Raw genomic sequence first — 27,384 nt, 5'->3', positions numbered from 1 at the left:
ACAGGCCGCCCCCATTTCATTCAATGACCCAAACTGGCTATAAAACACTGAGTGGTACGGAACACAAAGACAGGAGGCCAGTGCACCAAAATAGTGGATATACAGGAAGTCCAAAAATGAGCAACAGGAAGTGGTTGCTCACAGTGATGACATCCAGGATGCTGAGCAGACTGTGGACGCTGTCTCCGGGGTAGACCTCCTTCACCACACCGTCTTTACCGTCCTGCAGGAGAGCACAACACAACCTGATACAACACTCCACACTGTGTTCACCGTCCTGCAGGAGAGCACAACACAACCTGATACAACACTCCACACCGTCTTTACCGTCCTGCAGGAGAGCACAACACAACCTGATACAACACTCCACACCGTGTTCACCGTCCTGCAGGAGAGCACAACACAACCTGATACAACACTCCACACCGTGTTCACCGTCCTGCAGGAGAGCACAACACAACCTGATACAACACTCCACACCGTGTTCACCGTCCTGCAGGAGAGCACAACACAACCTGATACAACACTCCACACCGTGTTTACCGAGAACACAGAAATGTGACACAACACAACACTCCACAAAACACAACACAACACAAAATTACACAAAACGCTACAGAATACAACACCACAAAATGCAACACAACAAAACATGATACAGCACACGCAACAGTAACAACACGACATAATACACAACGGGGTAAGAGAGAGAGGATCCAGCTCTTGTTCATAATGCTCTCTATTCCGACCACAAGGCTTACAGATGGCTTCTCTGCGCCCTCAAATTAAAATGTTGTTCTTCTGTTCATCCCTCACTTCATCCCTCTCTCTCTCTCGCTTCTGGTTTAAACTTAATCTGAGATCATAATCATTTTCTCATTTTTTCAGATTTTAAAAATAATCAGATTATCTGTAGTCAGAAGTTAAGAGGTGGTAATCGCTAACATCCTAATCGGATGGCAAGTGGAAACAAACCATGAAATGGAACTAATCGCACATGCAGTCAAACATGTGAACGCACTCACTGGCAATGAAACCCTCCCTCCTAACACATGCATACATTTGCCAAATGCTCCCAATAAATAAATAAATAAAAACACACCTGGGTGGTGAGACACACACACACACACAAACACACACCTGGGCGGTGAGACACACACACACACACACACACACACCTGGGCGGTGAGACACACACACACACACACACACACACACACACACACACCTGGGCGGTGAGACACACACACACACACACACACACACACACACACACACCTGGGCGGTGAGACACACACACACACACACACACACACACACCTGGGCGGTGAGACACACACACACACACACACACCTGGGCGGTGAGACACACACACACACCTGGCCGGTGAGACACACACACACACACACACACACACACACCTGGGCGGTGAGACAGACACACACACACACACACACACACACCTGGGCGGTGAGACACACACACACACCTGGCCGGTGAGACACACACACACACACACACACCTGGCCGGTGAGAAACACACACACACACACACACACCTGGCCGGTAAGACACAGCTCCAGCTTGCCGTCCTGCACCACATAGATGCTGCTGTCGGGCTGTCCCGGGCGGAAGACGTACTCCCCCTGCTGGAACTGCAGGAACACCATGTGCTTGCAGAGCTCGAGGAACAGCGGCTTCTCAAAGTGTCCCAGGACCCTGCGGTAACCACGGAGACGCAGAGGGGTCAGCACCACAGACCACACACAGACCACACACCTGCTGATGGCAACACAGGGACAGACAAGACACACACAGACACACAGACATGCACAAGCACAAGCACACACACACACACTCACACGCACTCACACCTACAAATATGTCCTCATTTACACACCCACACACATACACACACACACGCACAAGCATACACACACACATACTCAGACACACACAAGGACACACACACACACACACACATGCACACATACTCAGACAGACACAAGGACACACACACACACACACACATGCACACATACTCAGACAGACACAGACACAGACACAGACACACACACACACACACACATGCACACGCACAAGCATACACACACACGTACTCAGACACACACAAGCACACACACACACACACACACACATGCACACATACTCAGACAGACACAGACACACACAAGCACACACACACACACACACACACATACCCAGACACACAAACACATGCGCACACAGACACACACACACACACACACACAGACACACACATACTCAGACAGACACAGACACACACACACACACACACACACACACACAGACACAGACACAGACACAGACACAGACACAGACACACACACACACACACACACACACAGACAGACAGACACACACACACACACACACACACACGCACACACACACACGGACGTACCGCACGTTCTTGAGCATGTAGAGCACCTCGGAGGGCAGGTGGGAGTTGGCCACGTCGAACTCGGTGAGGTCAGCCTCCAGCACGGAGGGCGGGGGCTCCTTCATCTGCAGAGTGGGCACCTCCTTCTTAAAGCGCAGGATCCTGGGGGGGAACCAGGAGCAGGGATAAACGGGAGAGATACACAGAGACAGAGAGAGACACAGAGAGAGGGAGAGAGAGAGAGAGAGAGGGAGAGAGACAGAGAAATAGACAGACAGAGAAAGACAGAGAGATGAATAGATAGAGAATCATGGGATACGGCTTATCAGCCTGTACAGCGGGGTGTGTTCAGTAAGGGGGTGTTCAGTAAGGGTGTGTTCAGTAAGGGGGTGTTCAGTAAGGGTGTGTACAGTAAGGGGGTGTTCAGTAAGGGGGTGTTCAGTAAGGGGGTGTTCAGTAAGGGTGTGTACAGTAAGGGGGTGTTCAGTAAGGGGGTGTTCAGTAAGGGTGTGTTCAGTAAGGGGGTGTTCAGTAAGAGTGTGTTCAGTAAGGGTGTGTTTAGTAAGGGGTGTTCAGTAAGGGGGTGTTCAGGCGGCCGCTCACTTTTTGGCGATGTTGAGCATCTTCTGCTTCTTCTTCAGCCTGGGTCGTGAGGAGGAGGCGCTACCCACCAGGGAGGAGGTAGACTGGGACATCTGGAGGACAGGGGAGGGGAGGGGGGGCGGGAGGGCGGGTAAGCCTGGGTTCTGACCAAGGGAAGCCTGGAGCACCTCTCATCTAAGCTAACCCAACATGGCAACCCAGCCCAACATGGCAACCCAAGCCCAATATGGCGACCGCGCCGAACATGGCAACCCCTTTCACTCACCTTCCTTATGATCTTGCGCCCGTAGAACATGACCTTGTCCCGTTTGCGGAAGCGGTATTTGGGGGCTTCCTGCGCCTCCAGGTCTGTGAGTCCCACCACAGGAGGGAGGGAGGGAGAGGGGCAGAGGGAGAGATAGAGAGAGAGAGAGAGGGAGGGAGAGAGAGAGAGCCAGTGACCTTTCTTTTACTGAAGCACTGATCTCAGAACAGTCAGCATAGAGGGACAAGTGAGCTGATCTCAGAACAGTTAAGACAGTAGGATCAGAGCACTGATCTCAGAACAGCTAAATCCAGAGGATCGGCACACGGATCTAATATACAAGTGTGCTGATCTGAGATCTGAGGAAGTGAAAAGTGTGACAAGGAGTAAAAAAAGAAGAAGGACTCTGAAGCTGTGACTGGCAGAGGACCAACAGGACCACAGGCGGGCATCAGGGGTCGGGGATCGGGGGTCAGGGGTCGGGGGTCAGGGGTCAGGGGTCAGGGGTCAGGGGTACTGACTTCGTAGTTTGATCCTCCGCAGGACGAAGAAGATGAGGATGGCGATGAGGACGATGGCGATTCCAGCGCCGATTACGATCCCCACCATCTGCGGGGGGGGGGAGAGAGGGGGGAGAAAGAGAGGAGAGAGGAGAGAGAGAGAAAGGGACGGATAAAGAAAGGGAGGAAAGATCGAGGGAGTGTAGCAGAGGAGAAATAGAAGGGAGTAAGGGAGATGGAGAGGTAGAGGGAAAGAGGGGTGAATCGTGAGAAAAGGGTAAATGAGGGTTGAGAGAAAAGAGAGAAAAAGAGGTACAGAGAAATAGGGGGATGAGGGCCGTGGTGGAGGGAGAGAGAGAGAGAACGACATTAGGAAGGCTGCAGCCCTTTAACCCAATCCGCCTGAGGAGGGAGAGACAGCAGACGGCATGAATAACGTAATAAACACGGCTAAGAGCCAATCACAGCGCTAATCATCTATCCCATCAGCCACTGGTGCAGAAACCATGGGAGCACACACTCACCATGCTGGTCTGTAGCTGATCCTCCACGATAGACTTGATATTGACCAGCCCTTCCTGCAACAACACAAAACCCCCCACACACACAAAGATTAAAATACCAGACCTGGTTTCCGTTACAACAGGAAGCCTGGAGTGTCACAGAGAAAAGCAGATACTTCTGCTTTAAACTGGTTTAAACTGGTATTAAACGGGTACTAAACTGGTATTAAACCGGTTCAAACCGGTACTAAACTGGTTTAAACTGGTATTAAACTAGTATTACAGGATATTAAAGCTATCACTTAAAAAGCAGTTACATGCGTGGTTTTGACATCCCACTTCCATAAAAACTGCACATAATGTGCTGCATGCATCCTTCATCAGAACATGTTGATAAAGAAACAAACATAGTCTTAATCACATTTGTTAAAATATTTGAACACACATTCACACTGCATGTATGGGGATGTAGCTGAGGTGTTTATTTTAGAAGTGCAGGACAGAGCCACCAGACTGGGCACATCTGAGAGCTTGTGTCCTGATGCCAAAGATGAGATGGAGCTGAGAGATCAGAGTCTAGGCTGTGTGTCTGTGTGTGTGTGTATGTGTGAGAGAGAGAGGGAGTGTGTGTGTGTGTGTGTGTGTGTGAGAGAAAGGGAGTGTGCGTGTGGATGTGAGTGTGTGAGAGAGAGAGAGAGTGAGGGAGTGTGTGTGTGTGTGTGTGTGTGTGTGTGTGTGAGAGAGAGAGGGAGTGTGCGTGTGTATGTGAGAGAGAGAGGGAGTGTGCGTGTGTATGTGAGAGAGAGTGAGGGAGTGTGTGTGTGTGTGTGTGTGTGTGAGAGAGAGAGGGAGTGTGCGTGTGTATGTGAGAAAGTATGAGAGAGTGTGTGTGTGTATGCTTGGCGCACAATTCCCTCTCTCTCACGCTCCAGAGCATGGGATACGGAACTTGTTCCCAGAGCATTCCTGTCGCTCTAGACGTGACCGCGGGGTCTACCAAGGGGGCGGGGTTTCCCTGGGAAACGCGCGCTGAGAGACACAATAAACATTGTTCTTCCCCCCCGCTAACAGCTCTGACCACGCCTGTCTCAGCTAGTCCTGCAGCTGGAGGAGGTTTGCAAAAGAGAGCAAAGCAAGGCCAATCAGCAAGACGCCAAAGGTCTGCTCAGTGCACAATCAAGTGAGAGAGAGAAAAGGCCAATGCAGAAACACCCCCACCGACTTATCACTCTGAGGTACACAACGGTACATGAAACAGGCAGGAGCTGACAGACATAAACCGTCAGTTTAGAGTTGTAAACTCACACACACACGCACACACACACACGCACACGCGCACGCACACACACACGCACACACACACGCACACGCACACACGCACACACGCACACACACACACACGCACGCACACACGCACACGCACACACGCACACACGCACACACACACACACGCACGCACACACGCACACATACACACGCACACACACACACACCTAGCTTCTCGCTTCGTGTCATATTGTTTTGTCTCAATAAAATTAAATTATCATTCATCAATACTGCACCCTTGTTTGCTCGGTGCTCCGTTCACTTTCAATGAATCAAAGACAAACCTAGACCATATATAAATATATGTAAATGTAAAATGGCTGACGTGCAGGGCCATACAGAAGTCCCACAGACGGGGACAGGCAGAGACTGAGACTGTGAGTTGGCTGGCGGGACGTTGTGAGAAAAACCCTGCAAGTGACATGCACAGCCGTGACATAATCAGCCGTGAGCAGCGTGGCGTCTCAGCGCTAACTGCGGCTAGCACGGACCGAACGGCAGCGCAAAGATACCGTGTTATACTGCGCTGGAGGAAGCCAGAGCCCAGACGCCATCGCGACTCATCAATCAGGGCGTGGGGGGGTGCGTGTGTGTGTGTGTGTGTGTCGGGGTGTGTGTGTGTGTGGGGGGGGGTGTGTGTGTGTGTGTGTGTGTGTGTGTGTGTGTGTGTGGGGGGGGTGAGTGTGTGAGTGAGTGTGTGCGTGTGTGTGTGTATGTGTGGGGGGGGTGAGTGTGTGTGTGTGTGAGTGTGTGAGTGTGTGTGTGTGTGTGGGGGGGGGGGGTTATGAACTATGGACTCCTGGAGCAGATGTCAGGCCCGGGGTGATCAGGTGTCGGCTGCTGTCCATCTGGAGACGCGGTCTGGCAGATGGGTCCCGGAGGGGGAGCGGCTATTGAGAGGGGGAGGGGTTTAGCAGGGGGGAGGTGCGCTCACCTCTGTGGGGTCCGCCTCCTGTTCCGATGTGCTCTGTCCCATTCTAGCCCCGCCTCTGCACAGGGCTGGTCCATCAACGGCCACTGAATCATAACAAAAAAAATAGTAGTATTATTATTATTATTATTATTATTATTACTACAACAAAAACAACAACTGCAATAATAATCGTCATACATTACAGTTATTTAGCTGCCACTTTTATCCAAAGCCACTTACAGTTCATTAGACAAAGCAGGGGACAATCCCCCCCCCTGGAGCAATGCAGGGTTAAGGGCCTTGCTCAAGGGCCCAACAGCTGTGCAGATCTGACTCTGTTTACACTGGGGTTTGACCCACCAACTGGGTCCCAGTCAAGCAACTTAACCACCAATAATAATTACAACATAAAAATAAAGAATAATCATAATCATAATCATAATCAACATTAATATGCTATCCCAAAAGTGTGTTTCTGACTTTATTTTAGAAATAATGGCCCCTAAAATAATATAAATGGAAAAGGAAGCAATGCAACACAAGGCAGTTCAAACAAAGATCAAAAACTATTATATTATGCAAATTTGTGAAGATCACAACACAATTAATAGAAATGTTTAAAGCTTAAGGAAACTGGTTTTGGTTCACGAAATGGAACAGGAGAGCAGGTAATGCAAACCATATTTCAAACAGCCATATCCCCATGCTCATAGAGCTATGCTTTTTAATATACAGGACCAAAGCGTAAGGCCTTTCTTAGACAAACAACAACACGGTAACTGCGTACTGCTGCATTAAAATGCCTCCCTCCGCCATCTACTTCCCCGGCGAAAGGCTTACAGACCACACACAGTGCTCTAGCATGTCGTAGTGTGCGTGTGTGCGTGTGTGTGTGTGTGTGTGTGTGTGTGCGTGTGTAAAAAGGGCTTTGCTGTAGCTGCCATTATCTCCACAGTAACGGAAGTGACGAGAGATAAGCGCGCACTACCCACTCCTAACCCTGCTTCCAGCTAGCGCTGATGCTCTTAGCCCCTCGTCTGGGTGATGCCCGGGGGGATGGAGGAGTCAGCAGGGGCCCTGCCTACCTCCAATCCCCTACCCCTCCATCCGTCACCTAGACAACCCGAAGGGACTCAAAACACCCTACCGGTGTTCCCCCCAGAGTTCCGCCTCTGAGACTTAACCCCTTCTCTGCTGTTAAGAGAAGACATGAGTGTCGTCTTGCACTCATTCAGTTCACACGAAACACACACACACACACACACACACACACACACACAAATCATTGCACTGCACACAGGGATGCAGCGCAGAACATGCATACAATCAAAGTGGTGAGCATGCACACCCTGCTATGAACGTACGCCACACCTAGCCGCCCTTCCCTGTAATTTTCCACGGCAATCCCCGTCATTGTTTCGAGCCAGAGGCAGGCCACGGTGCGCCTCTATCTCCAGGTGCTGACAGAGGAGTCTCAAATTACCGCACACACACCGTCGGCGCCCAGCGGTTCTTCTTCGCCTCTCTCAGTTTCAGAGAGATCTTGCAGTAATCCAGCAGGGCACCCAGCGCACAGACGCGCACACACACACACACACACACACACAATCACCCGAACAACAGCGCCGTGAATCAGACTCAAGTCATTACCCTTGTGGATTATTTTCACCTGGAACCTCAACCTGTAATCATCCTGCCCATGTCTCCCTTACCTACCTACTGTGCCTACCTCCCTCACCAAGAGCCACATGGAAACCCCCGCCCACTAGCTCCCCCACTGGTCCATTTCACTTTCTAGCACCACCGGCCACGCCCAGCTCAAGTCAATATGACCTGGGGGGTGGGGGAGGTACAGTAAAATTACACCTTGTTTGGGTCCTAGTTTTTTTCGCCTTGGGCCGTCTGTAAAGCACGTTGCGGTCGGAAGCTTTGACTTTTTCAGCCAGCCAGCTCCTCCCCCGTGTCATTGTCCTCCCGGGAACAATCCAGCCAGTGTCCCAGGACCAGGGGCACACGCCCACTTTCCCAGCACAGCAGAATTTGGGGTCTGGAGGGCAGGGGGGGCAGGGGGGGGGGGGTAGTGTGTGTTCACTGGGCACACGCTCAGGAGGGTAGACCAGCTTTATTGCTCATGCATGCAAAGCTACTCTCCTGTCATTTTCCATTTTCCTGCAAGCAGCATACCTCAGTCACCTCCTCCCTAGCCTGTACATAACTATGGAAATTAAATGAGTAAGTAGCATGCATGCACACAGACACACACGCACACACACACATTATCAAGCTAGTAACAACAACTAAGCCTGCGGAAAATGCCACAAATCTATATCAATGAATCTTACAGACCACATAAATATGACTTCGCCAGCAGACATCGTCAGGGGAACCGCAGTCCAACTAAGACACAACCCGGACGTTCTCACTGTAGAACTTACAACCTATACTGTCCTATACTACACTCCCAAAAGCACAATATTAACACTCTCCCTCTCAACTACGATCCAGTTTAAATATTTTTTCGGGGTTAAAATTAAATAACTTCCCATTTGAACTCAACGGGCCCCTCGAAGGCAGACAAAAAACGCTGTGATTATGAGATGATTCAAATATGAGGTGCCAGCTCCGTTCAAAACATGTACACGACAATTTAGTGACGTTGTTCCGACATCTGTGGGACATCCTCTATTGTTCTTTAGCCTACAGTCACAATGTAGCGTGCGAATGGATTGGCTACCAATGAACCATAAATAAACAATGTGATATAACTCAGTTTTTTTCCGGTTTTTGTCCTAACTTAGCTGTCAACAGTACGGGCTATGAACTTACCAACAAGGACGAATCCGCAGTCTGTGCGGAGCTGAGTGTACCTGACCGTACAGTGATGTAGGCTACGTGGCTAACATTGGCTAGCCTAATTTTCCAATTAGCCTACACCTACAGCAGGCAGATGAAAAAATATATATGTAACAGATCTGCACGCTATTTTAATTGCTGAGAAATAACACTAATCATATGCTCCCGATGGTTTTTGGATCGTTGCAGTGAAAATATTTTCAAAAATATTATTTGTCTTATATTTTAATTAATGTCCCTTCGGCATAATAGAATATATGGTTCTTGACAGACTCGATATGGACGATAAGACGATATGTCCGTAATTACTCTTTATGACACGCAGATAATTAAATTTTGCTATAGCTACAACAAACAGCAACATGAGTCAATCCTGGGAGCGATTGAGAAATATTCAGTTAGCCGACAGAACGCAATGATGTCAAAGTCCACAGATGTGTGCTTGAATAAATCAGTTGTGTCTCCTAGCAAGCTACTTACTGTTCGCTACCGGACCAACTCGATCAATTCATGTTGTTGATTTGATGCTATCAAAAAGCACTGCCAAGCTGACAAGCCCTAACAACGTTAGTTATTTAATGAACTCGACATCACATTATATTTAGCCTGCTTGGGTATCTTCAGAGCTATGATGACGAAAGTCAAATAGCTAACGTTAGCTCGCAATGCTATCCTGCATTTGGCATCAAATGTTTATTTTCTTTTGTTCAAGCAATCTAACGGTACAGCAATTCAGTTGACATCTGCTTCTCCGCCTTCACTTGTGTCAGTGGGCCGGTGAATGCGATGATGCCGCGTTTTGACCCCAGCAGCAACAACAGTCAACACCGAGGAAAATTGGCATGCTGTGCGCAGCTTGCTTGCACCTCGACTTGCCACTCTCTTTAAACCATCGCTTATTTAGCTACGCAGTGCAATTTTCGACAAATATTGATATGGACAGGTTGAGGCACATCCCTTGTTGAAATCAAACCAGTGACGCCACTTTACATCAAACCCCCATTTTAACGTAGCAAGATTTTGAACACTTAGCTCGCAGTCTTACCTGACCCAAAGCGGCTCTCGTCAATCTCTGCTGTCAAACACCGACTCCGGAAACACCCTTCAGAACCAACTCTACCCCTTTGCACTGGAAATTTGTCTTTGACCAATCACAACGCGAAACCCCTGCCATGCTCACCAATCGTGATCAAGAGAGGTAACCGTCACGAACAAGCAATCCACTAACTCGGGGTTAAAGTAGCCAATCGTACGGCAGGGACGACAGGGACGCTCAAAAGAGATCCATGATTGGTGAATTGCTTTGGGAGTGACGGGTAATTAAGCCAATGCGTTAAAACACACAGTGCCCGCAGTACTAAAACATCAATTCTGACCTTACCACTCTGCCGGTGCGTTGCCTCGCATTGTACTGGATGTAATCTAACCGCAATCATCCCATAAATTTATGTGCAAGCCTAATCAGAAAAACAAACTCCCTTTGTTTTGCCTCCGACTTCCAGCTAGCACTGTGCTAAGCTGGTTTTAAACGCTTCTGGTCCTGATGGCAGTGTAGTGTAATGGTTAGGGAACAGTACTTGATCAGAATGTTCTTAAAACTGCTTAGAACTAGACATAGCTTGATGGAGAAGCATAAAAGAATATTAGTCATGACATAATTATAAACACATACATAGCAGCAAATAGGCAGTATCAAGTCCCCAACAAACACCCGAAAGGCATTGAGCAAGGCAATTAGCCCGAAATTCCTTCACTGTTTATCCGGCTAAAAATGGATAAACGCTGGATTATATGGGAAAAGTCACTCTGGATAAGAGAATGTGCAACATGCTTAAGATTGAAATATAATGCAATGGTAAGCTAGTCCATTATTTAATAACCGTGTGACAAAATGCACTGCTCCTACTTCAGACGCTACTGCACAAACAACTTTGCCTTACTATACATAAAATGGTTGGCATTTAGATAGTGCCTTTATCCAAAGTGCTGTACAATTGATGCTTCTCATTCACCCATTCATACACACACTCACACACCAACGGCGATTGGCTGCCATGCAAGGCACCGACCAGCTCATCAGGAGCATTTAGGGGTTAGGTGTCTTGCTCAGGGACACTTCGACACAGCCCGGGCGGGGGATCGGACTGCTCTTACTGCCTGAGCCATGTCACCCCTACATATGTACATATATACATATATACATACATACATACATATGTATGTACATATAACATATATACATATGTTAACTTCACGCCTACAATTACTGGGCAGGTCAGTGGATTCATGCCCATGGCAAATCACAGCATAAGGGTTACAGGCTTATTTCTGTAGTTGCTACCTCATGAGGAGTCTCAAAATTGTTTACATCTGTTATTGTTATTTAATTTGTTAAACTGTATGGCATTTTCCATGAGTGTGTCTCTCTGCAGACCCCCAAAAGAAACAGACTGTGTTTACCACGTTGACACAGGGTGAGCAAGATTTGATGAAAAGACAGTGCTCGTCAATACATGACTATTGTTCCCATCATTGCGCTTCCTCTGTGCAATACCTCAGCATATTTGAGTTTTTTTATTGTGTTTATATTAGCTGGGCGATGTGGGCAGTCTGGGCCCCAGCTGTTTCTGCACACTTCCTGATTTGATGCCTGACGTAACCAGAAGTGTTAGTGGGCATGTTTACTGTGGAATAATCTTGAAGTAGAATGTTCTCCCTCTTGTATTCCACCGCACATGCTTCTGCGTAGATTAACAGTACAGCAGAAAAGGTTTAAATGTTTCACTAAATTGCCTTATTACGGTGGGGGTGGGATGGGGAAGCAGAGAATTGATTCGATGACTGCTATGCTTGTTATTCCGCTGCGGAATAACCATAAGTCATACTTTCCCGACCGCTGGGGAACACAGTGAGCTCTTAGTAGCTGGGAGAACACCCAGGGAGGAATGTGGAGCACGTGGTATCTCTGATGAATGGCCACAGATTTGTAGTACAGAGTCGAGTCCTCGGTGTTCAATGTTACAGGGAAATCTTTGGCATGGTTTTATTCAGTCAACGGCGTGACTAAATCTTCTTGTCTGGGATCACAGTCTGTCCCCCATTCAAATGCCGTGTCCACACAGCATGATTTGCATAATTTGCACTGTATGACTCACAGTATCAGTCATCTCCTCTGTATGTAACTCTGATAATTATCCTGTTGCTCACAAGCTTGTTATTTCCTTGCCACGATGTTTCCACTTTCCATTCCGACATTCAGGTGCTCCCAAAGTTAGTCTAACCTTCACATCCAAGAGTAGTTACTATTGTCATAATCTGCCACTTACTTCAAATGCATGCGTTATCAGTGGTACTGCTATTGTTTTCTAATGCCACAGTTCATGTGGGCGGCAGGGATGGTGCAGTGGGTAGCACTGCCGCCTCACAGCAAGTCCTGGGTTTGAATCCCCGTCGGCCGGGGCCTCTCTTTGTGGAGTTTGCATGTTCTCCCCGTGTCTGCGTGGGTTTCCTCCGGGTACTCCGGTTTCCTCCCACAGTCCAAAGACATGCAGGTTAGGCCGATTGGAGAGTCTAAATTGCCCGTAGGTATGAGTGTGTGAGTGAATGGTATGTGTGCCCTGCGATGGACTGGTGACCTGTCCAGGGTGTATTCCTGCCTTTCGCAGGTATGCTGGGATAGGCTCCAGCCCCCCTGTGACCCTGTTCAGGATAAGCGGGTTAAAACAGTTCATGTGCAAGAACACAGCTGCCGGACGATTATAATCATTGCAACAAATATGCTGCATGCTCAATGATCTGTTAATCGCCTGGATGAATTGTGTCAATTGGAGCATACAGATGTCAATCAATCTATATACTATAAATATGTGTGCAATCCATTAAATTGTGGACCAGATTTTTTTTATTGATTGCTGGATTCTCTCATTGAATTTGAGGCCATCAGTTGAGCTTGCGAGCTAACATTCATTATCATTCTGGAGATCATTTTTGGCATCCAGAAAACAGACAGAGTCTCTGTTCAGAGTAACTGCAGCTGCCACTAAAAGATGGTATTGTCATGCATTACTCAAATTGGGAAAATAGAACGTATAAATGAGTATAATTTGCCAGTTAATTAGAATGTTACTGCCGATTATTGTTCCAAATAGAATTATATGTTTAAAAGTTCAAAGCGCTGTCCTAATTTATCATAATTCTAGTGAACCGCAAGTTATGTGACTGGTACATTTTGTCTTAATCTCCTTCCGTAGATTTAAAAAAGTATTACTCAGTGAACAGTTGTTAAAGGTAATTTTGGTAATAGGTCATTTCGGACTTCTAAAGGTCAAGAGAGGAATAGCAGCAACAAACACCGTCAAACCACAACACTGTTTATCCCTCTCCTTTCTCTGTAAATTTGCTGACATTGAAATGCCATTGGCTGTGACAATTAGAACCAATTTTCAACCAATGAGCTTGAATTATAGTACAGTTATACAATGTTTTGGTACAGAGTGTCAGGCCGTCAACTGTATATTTTGAAACCTGAATTTAAGGACTATAAACACAGGCAGAGGGTGAGTCAACATGGGGCAACATGGCTCAGGAGGGTTGCCGGTTCGATCCCCCTCCCAGGCTGTGTCGAAGTGTCCCTGAGCAAGAGACCTAACCCCTGAATGCTCCTGGTTGCTGCCTTGCATGGCAGCCAATCGGCGTTGGTATGCGAGTCTGTGTGTATGAACGGGTGAATGAGAAGCATCAAATGTACAGCGCTTTAGATAAAGGCACTATATAAACGCCAACCATTTACCATTTCAACATGTCAGTGAGCCTTTTTTGATGATAGGAAGGGATTTACAATAGTCTTGTAACAATGTTTTAACACAAAAATCTTACCTATTGTACCTTTAAGCCACAGATGTTCAGAAATGGAAAGAACACATTTTGCAAACATTTGGCGCCATCTTCTGGAATAAAATAACTATATTGAGCTTTTTCTTTATTTTTCATTTGACGCTCTCTTCTGCTGGTAAGCTATCAATACATCTACAATGGCAGCGTCACAGGGCAGCCTGTAGCATAGTGGTTAACGTACATGACTGGTCGGTGGTTCGATCCCCGGTGTAGCCACAATAGGATCCGCACAGCTTATGGGCCCTTGAGCAAGGCCCTTAACCCTGCATTGCTCCAGGGGAGGACTGTCTTGTGCTGAGTCTAATCAACTTGAAGTCGCTTAGGATAAAAGCGTCAGCCAAATGACATGCAATGTAATGTAACTTGAAGCAATGTCAGTTTGAAACGTCCTCCTCTCATTTGAATTCTCCTTCAGTGAACTTTAATGCACAGTTAAGCAGTCCAGTTTCATTACTAACCTCCCTCTGGACTTGAGTCTAACATTTCAATAAGAGCATGCATCACCTTCAGTGTGTGCCCAAATAGAAATGGTGGATGTACCGTACATTATCGAGGACGGGTCATAACCGCTTTGAAGAAAAGCTTCCCTATCGCCCAATAAGACGGGATTATGTCGAACATTAGGATGCAACACAGGGATGAAGGGTTTACCAACATGCAGTTGTAGGCTTTGGCGTTCTGGTCGAAGAATTGTGACGTTAAACGTGGGTACAATGTAAACTGCGTCAGATACCATGCTTAGACACCAGCCTGACGATATTTATAAGCCAAATGAAAGCGCACAGGCAAAGCTTTACAGACTCAACAGCCCCCCTCAACTCATGTCATGGCAAACCAACACACTTTTGTACAGCAAAATGCTTTTCCTCCATAAATTGATATCTGCGCCCACCCACTTCAGCCTGAGGTGTGAAACTTTTCCAGTTGTGCAATAACGTTAAATGGAGCCAGCAGCATTAGCCAATATGGACATGTAAATACAGGGTATTCATAGAATTTCCATATTGGGTCTCTCTAATAAATTAAACCCACAAGCAATCTGTATATTGTCAGCGTGCTTTAGAGTGGCATAGATAACATTCAAAAGCACTGGCAGCAATCATTTTACGCAGCATTCAACAGCTTTTCAAACAGGGAGCCAAAGGGACACCTGGGGTCCGTATCACGGAGGATTTACTGAGTTAGACTGATAACGGCGCAGAGTAGAAGCAGGAACAGCTCTCATTACATCAATCCAGGTTCCAGATTGAGGAGGGTTCTGGGCGTTACTTAAAGGCCTTACACGCAAGCAAGGCTCCGTGCCGGTTCCGGTTCCCAAACCTAATTTTGAACCGGCCGGCGCGTTCAGACCGAAAATAAATTGCTTTGGAACCTGAAAAGTTGGTTCTCAGCTGGAACCAAATTTTTTTTTGGTTTTTCCTCGAGAACCGTGATATCATATTCCACCTGCCTTGTGTATTGTTAGCAGTTAAAGGGTCTTCCCCAGCTTATCTACAAAAAATCATCAGACCCTACACCCCTGCCAGACCTCTTCGTTCAGCCTCCACAGGCCGCTTGGCACCTCCCCCTCTCCGAACCTCCACATCACGCTCACGACTACTGTCTGTTCTGGCTCCACGGTGGTGGAACGAACTCCCCGTTGAGGTCAGAACTGTAGAATCTCTCCCCACCTTCAAGCGCAAGCTAAAGACACACCTCTTCAAGCAGCACCTCTCCCCATCCCTCCCTACCTCCCTGTGAACCTTAATTGTTGTCTCTGTGACTTGCTTTGTGTATCGGTATTCTTAGTTGGCTAGGTAAGCAGTGTTTGGATAGTTAACTTTGGTCACTTTTGCTGTTTGTTTGTTTCTTTGTTCTCAAAAAAAAAAAAAAAAGGCCCTCGTCCTTATCTTTGTTGTACAGGTAGCAATTGAACATTGAGCATTGTACTTCCCTCTAGGGTCTTTCAGCGAACTTATCCCTGGTTATGGGTATGCACTTCGTTGTACGTCGCTCTGGATAAGAGCGTCTGCCAAATGCCAATAATGTAATGTAATGTAATGTAATGTATTGAGCAACGCCCTCCGTTGATGACGGAGGGCGGTGGAACTTTGGTTCTGCTTAAACTGGTATGGACGCGGGCTGGTTCACCAGAAAGCACCAAGGTTCTGAGACTCAGAGCCAGAACCGGAACCGCGTCGGTCTGAAAGCGGTCAGCGGAGTAATCCGGCTAACTCACTAATCCTGCTTTGTGAAAGACCCCCTGCTACATGATACAATTTCGCTGAGAAAAAAAAAAGAAAAACCCCAGTTGAAATGATTGACGACACAGGAGACGTGGTCTCAGGACTGTACAGTGACTTTTATTTTGAAGCTCATCTAATCAGAGGACGCGCGTGCACACACACACTGCTCCCGCTGGGTGAGTGCGAACAGGAAGCCAGGCTGGAGGAAGGGGGAGGAGCTACAGGTCGCTGATGGGCTTGTGTGGCCAGTACGGGTACTTGACCTTGTCCAGCGCAGTCTCGGGAAAAGTGTTGTTCAGATCCTCGATGGTCATCTGATCGAAGGGAGTCATGTTCTGGAATTTCGCCAGCTGAGGAAAGGGAGAGAGAGAGAGAGAGAGAGGGAGAGAGTGAGAGAGGGAGAGAGTGAGAGAGAGAGGGAGAGACAGAGGGAGAGAGACAGAGACAGAGACAGAGAGAGAGAGAGAGAGAGAGAGAGAGAGAGAGAGAGGGAGAGGGAGAGGGAGAGACAGAGGGAGAGAGACGGAGAGGGAGAGGGAGAGGGAGAGGGAGAGGGAGAGGGAGAGGGAGAGGGGGGGAGAGCAATAGAGAAGCAGACAGAGAAAGAGGGGGATAGAGAGGGAGAGATGGGGAGAGAGAGGGAGAGAGATTGTTAAATCAGTTAAATCCCATTTCAAGACAAATTGAAGTGGAAGTTAGAGCAGCACTAACTTCCGTGAAATTACGTAGGTGTTCTTATGGGGGGAATTTTTGCAGGGCAGGGAGTTTGACTGAGTTTTATTTCTTAATTTAGCCATTCTGATTTCAAGCTGATTTTCACACTCAGATCTCATTTGTTTACCCTGGTTGTTATACTGCGTGTGTGCATGTGTGTGCGTGTGCGTGCGACTCCTACCTCCTCCTCATACTGGGTGACGCGAGCTTTGGATCCCTCAACGTAGGCAGCAGCTTGTTTGTTCTGGGGGGGGGGGGGGAAAGGACCGACAACTGACAATTGTACAGAGGAATACATTTAACTCAAAAAATTCTACACTAAGAACCTCAGAAGGGAGACTCAAAGCATCAGACAGAATGGTAAATGCCTGCACTGCAATGGTTTATAAACCCAAAAGGTATGCAAATCCATTGAAAATGAGAAATATTGTCTAAATGAGCACTGATTACTCTGAAGAAGCATATCCTGTCAGTTTACTACAACTCCCTACCCGTGCCAGCAGATGGCCATGGTTTGCGTGATGTTACTACCAAAGTGAACTCTGTTCTACCCTCCAAACTGAGTGTTGCTCCAATGGACCCATTTCCCCAAAGCCTCTGGGCTGAGCTGGAAAAATGTCTTATTGTATCTTTTTATTTCCCTCACAAAAAAAATAAAATAAAATAATAAAAAAATATATAAAAATGGAAGGGTTCAGCTTTGAATCCAGGTCTCCTCCATGAGACAACCACAACACCAAATATTTTCAGTATATACACGATAAATGGTTCCCAATTATAGAGCACCTTTATCCAAAGTGCTGTATAAACGATGCTTCTCATTCACCTATTCACACACACACCCACGGCGACTAGCTGCCATGCACGGCACCAACCAGCTCATAAGGAGCAATTGGGGGGTTAGGCGTCTTGCTACAGGGACACTGACACATCCAGGGCGGAATCAATCTGGCAACCCTCCAACTGCCAGACGACTGCTTTTACTGCCTGACCCTATGTCGTATATGAGGCTCTGCTCTCTGGGGGGGGGGGGGGAGGTTTCTATCCTGATTAGCGCACATGCAGAAACGAGGCTACCCATGACACGGCTGATTGCCCTCAGCCAAAAATACAGCCAACTACCATCCCATGACCTGGGGGCAGCCTATGGCCTAGTGGCCCTCTGGGACGGGGGACAGGGGGGGTTGCTTTAGATAACTCACAGCCTCCAGCTCCTGGGCGTCGATCTTGCTGGTCTCCGTGTCCACAGGCTCAGGAACGACCAGAGCAGAGAACTGCCGAGGGAGGGAGGGAGAGAGAGAGAGAGAGAGAGAGAGAGAGAGAGAGAGAGAGACAGAGAGAGAGAGAGAGAGAGAGAGAGAGAGAGAGAGAGAGAGAGAGAGAGAGAGAGAGAGAGAGAGAGAGAGAGAGAGAGAGAGGGGACACCATGAGCGGAGGCATTTCCTGTACAAGAGCAGGTTATCAGAAATGTCTTTAGCACCCAGAATGCCCTTCACTGCATGCAAAAACTGCTTGGACCAATCGAGAACATGCACAAAAACGTAGTTGTTTTTTTTTTTACTTCATAAAGTCAGCTATAATTGTAAGGATGTTTGAGTGTGTCGGGGTTTAAATCCACGTTTAACGTCACAATTCTTTGACCAGAACGCCAAAGCCTACCGACTGCATGTTGGTAAACCCTTCATCCCTTCAAATGCTCTCGCTATTGCCCACGCTAGTGCTCACTCCCGGCAATATTGCGATCGGATGCTTCCAGAAAAGGTCAGTCTGTGGAATTGTTCAGGTGGACCAGAAGAAACTTCATCACCTGCCCCCATAAATCAAATCTACACTGTACTGCAGTCAGCCGGTCCTTGAAGCGACAGCCGACCACAGACAAAGGGCAGACTGAAGCACTGCACGAACAGGCAGAGCCACCAACGATTCAGTTAAAATTCGACGCATACGATCCTGTGCCACACAACCGATCTGAAGAAATATGGTAGAAAAAACAAAATCACTGCCCCAAATGCTGCGCTATTCATTATATTCCATTAATGGCATTTGGCAGACGCTCTTATCTAGAGCTGCATACAGTTGATTAGACTAAGCAGGAGACAATCCTCCCCTGGAGCAATGCAGGGTTAAGTGCCTTGCTCAAGGGCTCAACGGCTGTGCGGATCTTATTGTGACTACAATCGAAAAACACTGACCTTGTGTGTCCCAGTCGTTTACCTTAACCACCCTACTGGCCCTACTGTTCGCACTGGGATTCTGGCCTCACCTTTGTCTCGAACTCTTGGACCATGGCGACGTTGGCCACGGCGCTCTTGTAGAAGGTCCAGTCGATGGCGGCGGGTTTCTCTGGCAGAGAGCGTAGCCTGGCGAGACACACGGCCATCAGAAGGGGCAACTGCCTACCCCTCCCCCAAATATCCAAATAAACACCATCCTCTCAACCTGAGAACTATCAAGAGATACTGGGGCTCTTGCCCTTTCCCAATCAGCCCTCTGGAACATCCCCAAAACCATGGAAACCACTGGAAGAGTCACCAATAGAACAAGTCATCCAGAAAAAAAAAAAAGAGCTAAAAAAAAAAAAAAAAAAAACCCTCAAATTATTGCAAGAAACTTTCCTTTCATGTCCCCAGCAGAAAATTACGTAAAAGAAAGTATGCTATAGTCTGTGAGTATTAGGGGATAAAGTTTAGGAGCCCACAGCGCCCACGACCCGATCTCATTTCTCCAGGCGGACAGACCTGGCGGCGATGGCATCGCTACGCGTCTTCAGGCCGTTGAACATGGCCCTCTGGTTCGGCGGAACCCTTTCGGCAAACGCCATCCAGTCGATGGCTTTCAGAGCAGCGCGACGCCCGGCCATATTCGCAATTTCCTGGACACGGGGAAAGACAAGAGTTCTGACGTTTCTGCGTACGATTTATGCGTGTTTAAAAATGCTCAACCAAGTGATTAAGTTCAAGCAAAGGGGGCAAAAGTAGGAAGACCTCATCAATTTAAAGCAAACGTTTGTAAAGCAAGAGTACTCTGCGTTGCCACCCGTCTATGAATATATTTTGCAAATAATGACAGGGCTGAGTCTGTAACTTCCATCGATTCACTACTTGACCCATGCACACATTCTCAGGCATTGATCACTGTGATTTTGTGCCATGCAACCAGCGAGTGCAACGCTTCTGCACCATAACTTCTTATATTTTACTCCGAGTTCATGGGCTACAGTAACGTTATTCTAGCCAGCAACCCTTTTGCTTGCTTAACCTAACAACTAGCTAGGCCTGGACGTTAACCAAGTACTACGACTATCTAGCTACATATTTTAAAGAGACGTTATAGCAAAAACTGAAACTAAGGTAATTCATGCAAATTCGATGTACATTAAACGGGATGATCATGTTAGTCAGTGTCATAGCCTTAGCTAATGTTACCTAGCTAGCGTTAGCTTGTCTCTCAGCGAACACAAGGTCAGAATTCAACAGGACCTAAAGTCATACTGAGCAAATTGGCCCACGAAAGCCATCAAATTATTAAAAACATTTATTTTTAAGTGAGAACAAATATGCATCTGATTTCAAAACATATTCCATTCAAAAATGAAAGAATTGTACGAAAGAGCAGTCGCTCACCTTCCAAAATAACCGACAGGGCTAAAAGAAAAAAAATGTCCACCCGGATACGGAACTTACGTAAAACATTAATAAGCCTCAGCTGCCACAACAAGTATGGATATCCCCGAAATATGATAATTTATTTAACGTTTAAAAAATATATATGTTGTCGGGTGTCTATCGTTATTGTATACAATAATTGTGCATTAGGTGCACACAGTAGTAATAAATGTGCATTTGATGATTTTGAGGACATTTTAACGCACGCATTGACACGGAAGAAATTCTCAATCAACAACCAAACGCTATTATTTATTTTAAAATTGTAGCTAACGGTCATTTCATAGGATTTCACGCACTCAATAGCCAGGTCGCGTGTTAGCTTCAGGGTGTGTGTTTAGCAGTAGTTAATCACCTCCAGTGTCGTGCTTTGATGAGTTTCTAACGTCGGATACCTACGGGAGGTTTATTTTCCTTTTTTATACAGCAACCCGGAAGTTCTGCCTCCCACTGATAAGGCAGAGAGAAATTTTAGTAGAAACCGAAAGCTAGCCTGCTAGCTAGCCAACTATACACTTGGAAAAAAACGCTATGATTGATATTCGTTTCATGTTTGGATTATCTTGCCCAAAAATAGTCTAATGCGTAGAACGCACCACAGCGGACCACCACGCTGTGTGAAAACACGGCTCAATTTGCTATTCCGCAGGAATAATTAATATCTTAATTATTATAGCGAAAATATGGCAGAGGTGCGTATTGTGGAGCCGAGTGGTACTGGTACCATAGAGCAGACCGAACACCGCGGCTCAGTTCGGCTCGCCTCGCCCACACTCATGATCCCACCTAGAAGCGGGTTGTCCAGCCCCGGAGTATCGGCTAGATCAGTGCTCGGATTCCCCATGAAAAGCAACCCTAGTTCCCCGTCCGATCAACCGGAGAAGCCAGGTTCGCGGTGGGTAAGGCTCAACGTTGGTGGGCACCTACTTTGTCACCACCAAACAGACACTGTGCAGGGATCCGAAATCGTTCCTGTACCGCTTATGCCAGGAAGATCCAGATCTGGACTCGGACAAGGTAAGTTGGGTGCCGTCAAAACGCTGCGATTGTGGATGTCTGCAGGCCAACTACTACCTGCAGATGTGTTCCAGTGCAGCTGCTAATTTCAGCCTTCCGCCTAACTGTGCATAATAGTTATTATTTTATTTAATACGGGCAATACAACATGTTTGTATATGTTGCAAAAAAATGTATACATATACATCCGGTACAATATCCTGGTACAGCCAAGTTAACTGTCAATACCACACACTTCAAGTATCAGTTTTAGCTGTCGTGGTTATAAAGCAGCTATAAATGCAATACGGTGCCAGGGTATTGTAGCAAGCGCAAGTACCACAGATATCCAGTCTTCAAAACGGGTGACCTATCGCAATAACCTGTGTGGTTACGACTTAGTACCTTGAGAACAGCTGCCAGTCGCGATGACCGCTGCCCTTCCTGTCGTTGCAGGACGACACGGGAGCTTACTTGATTGACAGAGACCCCACGTACTTCGGTCCCATCCTTAACTACCTCCGGCACGGCAAGCTGATCATCAACAAGGATTTGGCGGAGGAAGGTGAGGCCGCGTATACCGGGACTACCGCCTGGGCCACAGGCCCCGTTCCCCATACCCCTAGCGAGCCACATCCTTGGCCTGATTATGGGCTCGAGGTCTGCTCACAGTTAATGAAGTGGGGACGCACATATTGGAGTACTCTGATCGCGAGGGATGGAGACCTGAAAGCAGTTTCTTCAGTTTAATTAAGATGCGGTATGATGTTATAGATGCATTGTGGGTACTTTGTTTAGTGTAAGTGTTGAATACATAGCTCTCATTACAGTTATGTTGCTTGTTTTGTTTTTGCTTGGGTTTCATGCAGTTAGACAGGGAAAGGAATTGTAAGTAACACGCATGGCTTTGTATGCTGTACAGCTTGGTGTTTCAGTTTTAATTAAATTGTTTTGGCTCAGATTAGTTTCCTGTTATGCTGCACTGAGGTCTTCATTCTTATTGCTCATGCCAGATAAAAAAAAGAAGGAAAAAAAAAAAGTGCCACGTGTGTCTCATTACGACTCCCCTGAAAGGAGTTCTGGTGTCCGCAAAGTCAGCGACCGGATCTGTTAACCGATAGGCCCCTGTTCATAATGCAGGAGTCCTGGAGGAGGCAGAGTTTTACAACATCGCCTCCCTGGTACGGCTGGTGAAGGAGAGGATACGGGACAACGAGAACCGGACGTCCCAGGTGAGTGGCGGGACGGCAGAGGGGTTTGGGCAGTCTGGGGGGTCACCGCGGCCGTCACTGGGCCGCGGTAATGGTCGGCGCTTCGGTGAATGTTTACCGCAGTGTGTCTGTATGTATGCTAATGACTTCCGCCGATATATGATTCACACGCTGTACAGTGACTCCCTGTGGGAGTGTTAGTAATATCCTGCTGTGTGGATGCGTAACGGTGTGGGCGTGTGGCGCTATGCTGTATGTGTCTAGGTCCGGGCGCGTGTGTGATGTAGCATTAAATTGCGGACGTATAGCAGATACTCTTACGCAGAGCGACCTGCACAACGTTTTACACAGCGTCAATTTGTACGGATGGATATTTGCTGAAGCAGTCTGGGGCACAGCCAGAATCAAACCTGCAACTTCTGGGTTAGATTGTCATTACACAACACTGGCACCCACTGCATCGCCACAGTGTATCTGTCCACGTACTGTACATACCAGTGGTCCTCAATCCTGGTCCTGGAGAGCAGCAGGGTGTGCTGGACTTTGTTGTTACTCAGCACTTAATTGATCTTTTAAAGCAGTTAAATCAAACCCTGCGGCTCTCCAGGACCAGGAATGTGTTCTGTTCTGTTTGTGCTTTAATAATGCCGTGTGTGTGTGTGTGTGTGTGTGTGTGTGTGTGTGTGCGCATGTGCATGCATGCGCGTGTATGAGTCTCTCTGTGTGTATGTTGGTTCATTACGTTCAAGATTCGAGAGTTTTATTGTCATATGCACAGTAAAACACAACGGTTACACCATACTATGAAATTCTTACTTTGCTTATCTTCCTTCTATGACCAAGAATTTAAAATGTAAAAGTAGTAAAAAAAAAAGATATATATATCTTTAGGCCTATATAAATGACGTTATGAGTCTGGCTGTCTGTGTACGTGTCTGTCGTGTTTTACCGAGCTCAGTACCCGAGTGTGTGCTCGTCTTCCTCAGGGTCCAGTAAAGCATGTGTACCGGGTGCTACAATGCCAGGAGGAAGAGCTCACCCAGATGGTCTCCACTATGTCGGACGGCTGGAAGTTTGAACAGGTAGGACCGGGAATTACTCTGCACAGATACGCAACACTCACAGATATCAGACAATGTTTATCCATTGCTGCTGTATTATTCTATTTGATAGTGGTTGGACATTCATCCACAGACCTTGTGAATTTAATCTACATATGGGTATACAAAGTGAAATGTATATACCAATATTGGACAGTTGTTAAATTTGTTGTTTTTTCAGTGTACAATTTCTTTTTTCTTTTTTTTAAAATCAAACTATAACTATGAGGCAGACTATGTCTGCATTCATTTTGAGTGTTTTTTTTTAAGCAGATTATTATTATTATTATTATTATTAGTATTACAGCAATGCCGTTCAATGAGCGAAGTCCCTCGCTACCAAGTCAGTACTTTGTACTATATTTTGACAATACCATCAGCTCTTTCAAATTTCACAGGTTTACCATTTTACTCTATTTATAAATGGGGAGCTGAATGTCAGGACGTCGGCTATATCCTTTGGCAGCGTTTTTTTCTTTTAAGAGTCTACTTCATAAGCTATAAAATGCCAGACTAAAACCTCAGAGGGCGGTAAGCGAACTATGTATGAAATCCGAGAAAGCGATTGTGAGGATGAATGAAAAGGAAGACATCGATTGGAGCTATTGCAGGATGTTTCTGTATTCCAACATCACCGGTATAGAATGTCCTGAAGACAAAACTACTGGAGGACCTGGGAATCAGGTTGCAGAAATTGCCAGGGAGTGATGACGGGATGATTATAAGAGCTGTAAAAAAAAACAAAAAAAAACCCTATTGTCAGCTTGAGTAACTGCTAATGGTCACCATGCACTGGATGCATCGCGGGACACTGTGTGCAGAAGACTGAGAGAGAGAAATTACAGGGGCTACACTTCCAGATGTACCCTAAACCTCTCATCAGCACCAGGAAAAGAAGAGCGACACTGGACTTAAGATGAGAAAATGGGTCCGATCAGTTTTGGAAAGAAGTCTTGAAATGAGACAAAGGCAAACCTTTTGACCCATCGTAGTTACTGAGGTGCAGTGGGCAGCCACAGTGCAGCCCCCGGAGACCAACTCCAGTTCTGAGGCCCGTGCCTTGGTCCAGGGTGATGGCAGGAGCACAACTAATCTGACCTTCATGTCTTTGGGTGTGGGAGGAAACCAAAGTACTCCAAGCAAACAACAGAAGAACATGCAAACGCCTCGCCGAGAGGATCTTGCCAGCTAGGATTCAAACCCAGAACCTTCTTCTTGCTAGGAAGCAGTCGTAACCACTACCCCACTGAGTGATGGGAAGGTGGAAAGTGTGTACTTCTTCTGTGGAGCAGGGGGGAGGCAGTGTGGTGCCTTGGGTGTGCGTCGCTGCGTCTGGAACCAGTTCGACAGCCTTTTTATTGATGGTGTAAACACTGACTGCCGCAACAGAACGACGGCTGCAGTGTACAGAAACATATTGTCCACCGGTATTCAGAGAAACGCCGCAAAAGTCTTTGACTGGACGTTTTATCATGTGGCAAAACAACGACCCGCAATGTAGCGCAAGAAGTGTCAACCTCCAGTCCTTTAGGGGGCGCAGTGTCTGCTGGTTTTTGGTGCGTTTCAGCACAAGAGATACATCAAAGTCTTTCATTGGCTAAAGAGTCCGCACACCTTGTTCTCGAGGCCTTAATTGGCCGCTGATTGAAAGGAAACCACGAATACCTGCAGGCACTACGGCCCTCCAGGACTGGAGTTTGACACCCCTGATGTAGAGCAACTTCAACCAGAGCTCACAGGAAGAAAAAGTGGAAGCGTTTCACACGCTCCAGTCAGTCACCAGACTAAACCACAGTGAGCATGCTTCTCACGTGGAACTCAGCAAACACACAGCAACTGAAAGAGGCGACTGTAAAAAGGCTTGGCAGAGCTGCTCTTTTAGCCTTAAAACGCACTTCATACAGTCTTACTGTGTGTCCTTATCGATGTATACAGTACATACAATATATAAAGCACAAGCTATACAGCTTGCATTCGATGAGTGTGTCTGCCTGTATTGTTATTAATCACAGTTGTGTTCCTGGGGCTGATTCTAATGGCTTATTTCTTTTGTCTTTTTCTTGCTCCTCATCCGGAAATCTAGTGAGGTCCACCACCTTTGACGATATTTCAACACTTTAAATGTTCCGTCTAGGAGCTAGAAGTAGATGTTAAGAACTCCCGAACGTTCCCATCTCGTGAGGAAACGAGAGCGAATCCTTTTGCGGAAGTATTTTTTTCCCTAAAACGTGACGTATAAATGTTCGACCTGTGGGTCCAACTCTCCCCATCCGTCACGTCTGTAACTGACGCGACTTCAAACTGATTCACGTGTTCTCCATTTCCCCAGTCTTCTCTTTTCCTAGCCTCTCCCAATGGGTGGAGCTAGGGGCAAGAAAAGGAGAAAGAAAAAGGAATAAAGAGAAGAATAAGAAGGGATGGGAATGAGCCCCTGTTTGGCTGCTGCTTCAGGCATTGAACTGGCTCCGCCCCTCTCACCTTTGACCTCTCTTTCCCCAGCTGATCAGCATCGGTTCCTCCTATAACTATGGCAACGAAGACCAGGCCGAGTTCCTCTGCGTGGTCTCCAGGGAGCTCAACAACTCCACCAATGGCATCGTCATCGAGCCCACCGAGAAGGCCAAGGTGAGGGCGACAAGAACGAAAGGGACTCGCACCATCTGCGATTTTAATTCAACACTAGGGCTTTGGCCGTGCCAAGCCTTTGTTACATTACAGTACGTTACATTAAAGTCATTCTTATCCAGAGCGAATTCAGAAATTAGCGAAGTTGACCTGGTTTGAGTTGCCTTATGGATTATGAAACGTAACGGGCGTGCTAAATTTGGTTGGGGTGGCTTAACGTTTTGACATTTTCTGTTCGGCCACCACAGATCCTCCAGGAGCGAGGGTCACGGATGTGAGGACAGCGTCTGGAGAAACCTGGACTTCTTGCCGCACATTTTCCAGCCCTTTTTTCCGCTTTTCCGGAACCTTCTCTGCTCCTCCACTGTTCCCGCTTCTCTCTAAGACACGGTCCCACGCTGCATGATCGCCCCCCCCCCCCCTCCCCTACCCTCCCAAAACTTCACAACTGGGGGGGGTGGGGGTGGGGGTCCCCCTCAAGCTGAACCCCCCCCCCCCCCCCTCGATGTACCCTGAGGCAAACCTGTTATCGGCACACACTGTAATTGCTATGGGAAACACCTCATTCGATTACAGGTTGATACTGT

General features: G+C 47.2%; 3 protein-coding genes across 3 annotated transcripts in view; 1 reads left to right on the top strand and 2 right to left on the bottom strand.

The window, feature by feature from the left end:
- pnpla6 (patatin-like phospholipase domain containing 6) overlaps positions 1-10,482 on the bottom strand; it is a 50,663-nt gene extending 40,181 nt beyond the window's left edge. The window contains 9 exon segments of the mRNA XM_061222981.1: positions 143-223; positions 1,561-1,720; positions 2,448-2,588; positions 3,030-3,121; positions 3,295-3,377; positions 3,795-3,882; positions 4,298-4,351; positions 6,537-6,619; positions 10,414-10,482. Coding sequence (XP_061078965.1) covers positions 143-223; positions 1,561-1,720; positions 2,448-2,588; positions 3,030-3,121; positions 3,295-3,377; positions 3,795-3,882; positions 4,298-4,351; positions 6,537-6,578 — 741 coding nt within the window. The 5' untranslated portion in view covers positions 6,579-6,619; positions 10,414-10,482.
- Positions 10,483-16,581: 6,099 nt separating this feature from the next.
- On the bottom strand, positions 16,582-20,937 carry atp5pd (ATP synthase peripheral stalk subunit d). Its single transcript, XM_061230691.1, has 6 exons — positions 20,824-20,937; positions 19,939-20,072; positions 19,464-19,560; positions 18,403-18,474; positions 17,382-17,444; positions 16,582-16,836 (listed from the first exon to the last, which is right to left on the bottom strand). Exons 2-6 carry the CDS (start codon positions 20,058-20,060, stop codon positions 16,705-16,707), a joined length of 486 nt encoding a protein of 161 aa, XP_061086675.1. The 5' UTR covers positions 20,061-20,072; positions 20,824-20,937; the 3' UTR covers positions 16,582-16,704.
- Positions 20,938-21,289: 352 nt separating this feature from the next.
- kctd2 (potassium channel tetramerization domain containing 2) lies at positions 21,290-27,193 on the top strand. The gene is given in 7 exon segments (XM_061230689.1): positions 21,290-21,782; positions 21,784-21,882; positions 22,318-22,426; positions 23,002-23,093; positions 24,059-24,154; positions 26,672-26,797; positions 27,046-27,193. Coding segments are annotated over 7 exon segments (786 nt in total). The 5' UTR covers positions 21,290-21,548; the 3' UTR covers positions 27,076-27,193.
- Positions 27,194-27,384: the final 191 nt, after the last annotated feature.

The sequence above is a fragment of the Conger conger genome, chromosome 2 (assembly GCF_963514075.1).
Source record: "Conger conger chromosome 2, fConCon1.1, whole genome shotgun sequence".
Classification (NCBI taxonomy): domain Eukaryota; kingdom Metazoa; phylum Chordata; class Actinopteri; order Anguilliformes; family Congridae; genus Conger; species Conger conger.
The sequence above is the reverse complement of the archived record's forward strand: the minus strand, read 5'-3'. Positions and strand labels throughout refer to the sequence as shown.

Excerpts from the sequence above, each read along its gene's own strand:
- atp5pd (XM_061230691.1), bottom strand. The coding sequence starts at position 20,060 with ATGGCCGGGCGTCGCGCTGCTCTGAAAGCCATCGACTGGATGGCGTTT. Across the intron at positions 19,561-19,938 it reads AGCGATGCCATCGCCGCCAG|GCTACGCTCTCTGCCAGAGA; the intron begins GTCTGTCCGCCT and ends GTGTCTCGCCAG. Across the intron at positions 16,837-17,381 it reads TCACCCAGTATGAGGAGGAG|CTGGCGAAATTCCAGAACAT; the intron begins GTAGGAGTCGCA and ends CCCTTTCCTCAG.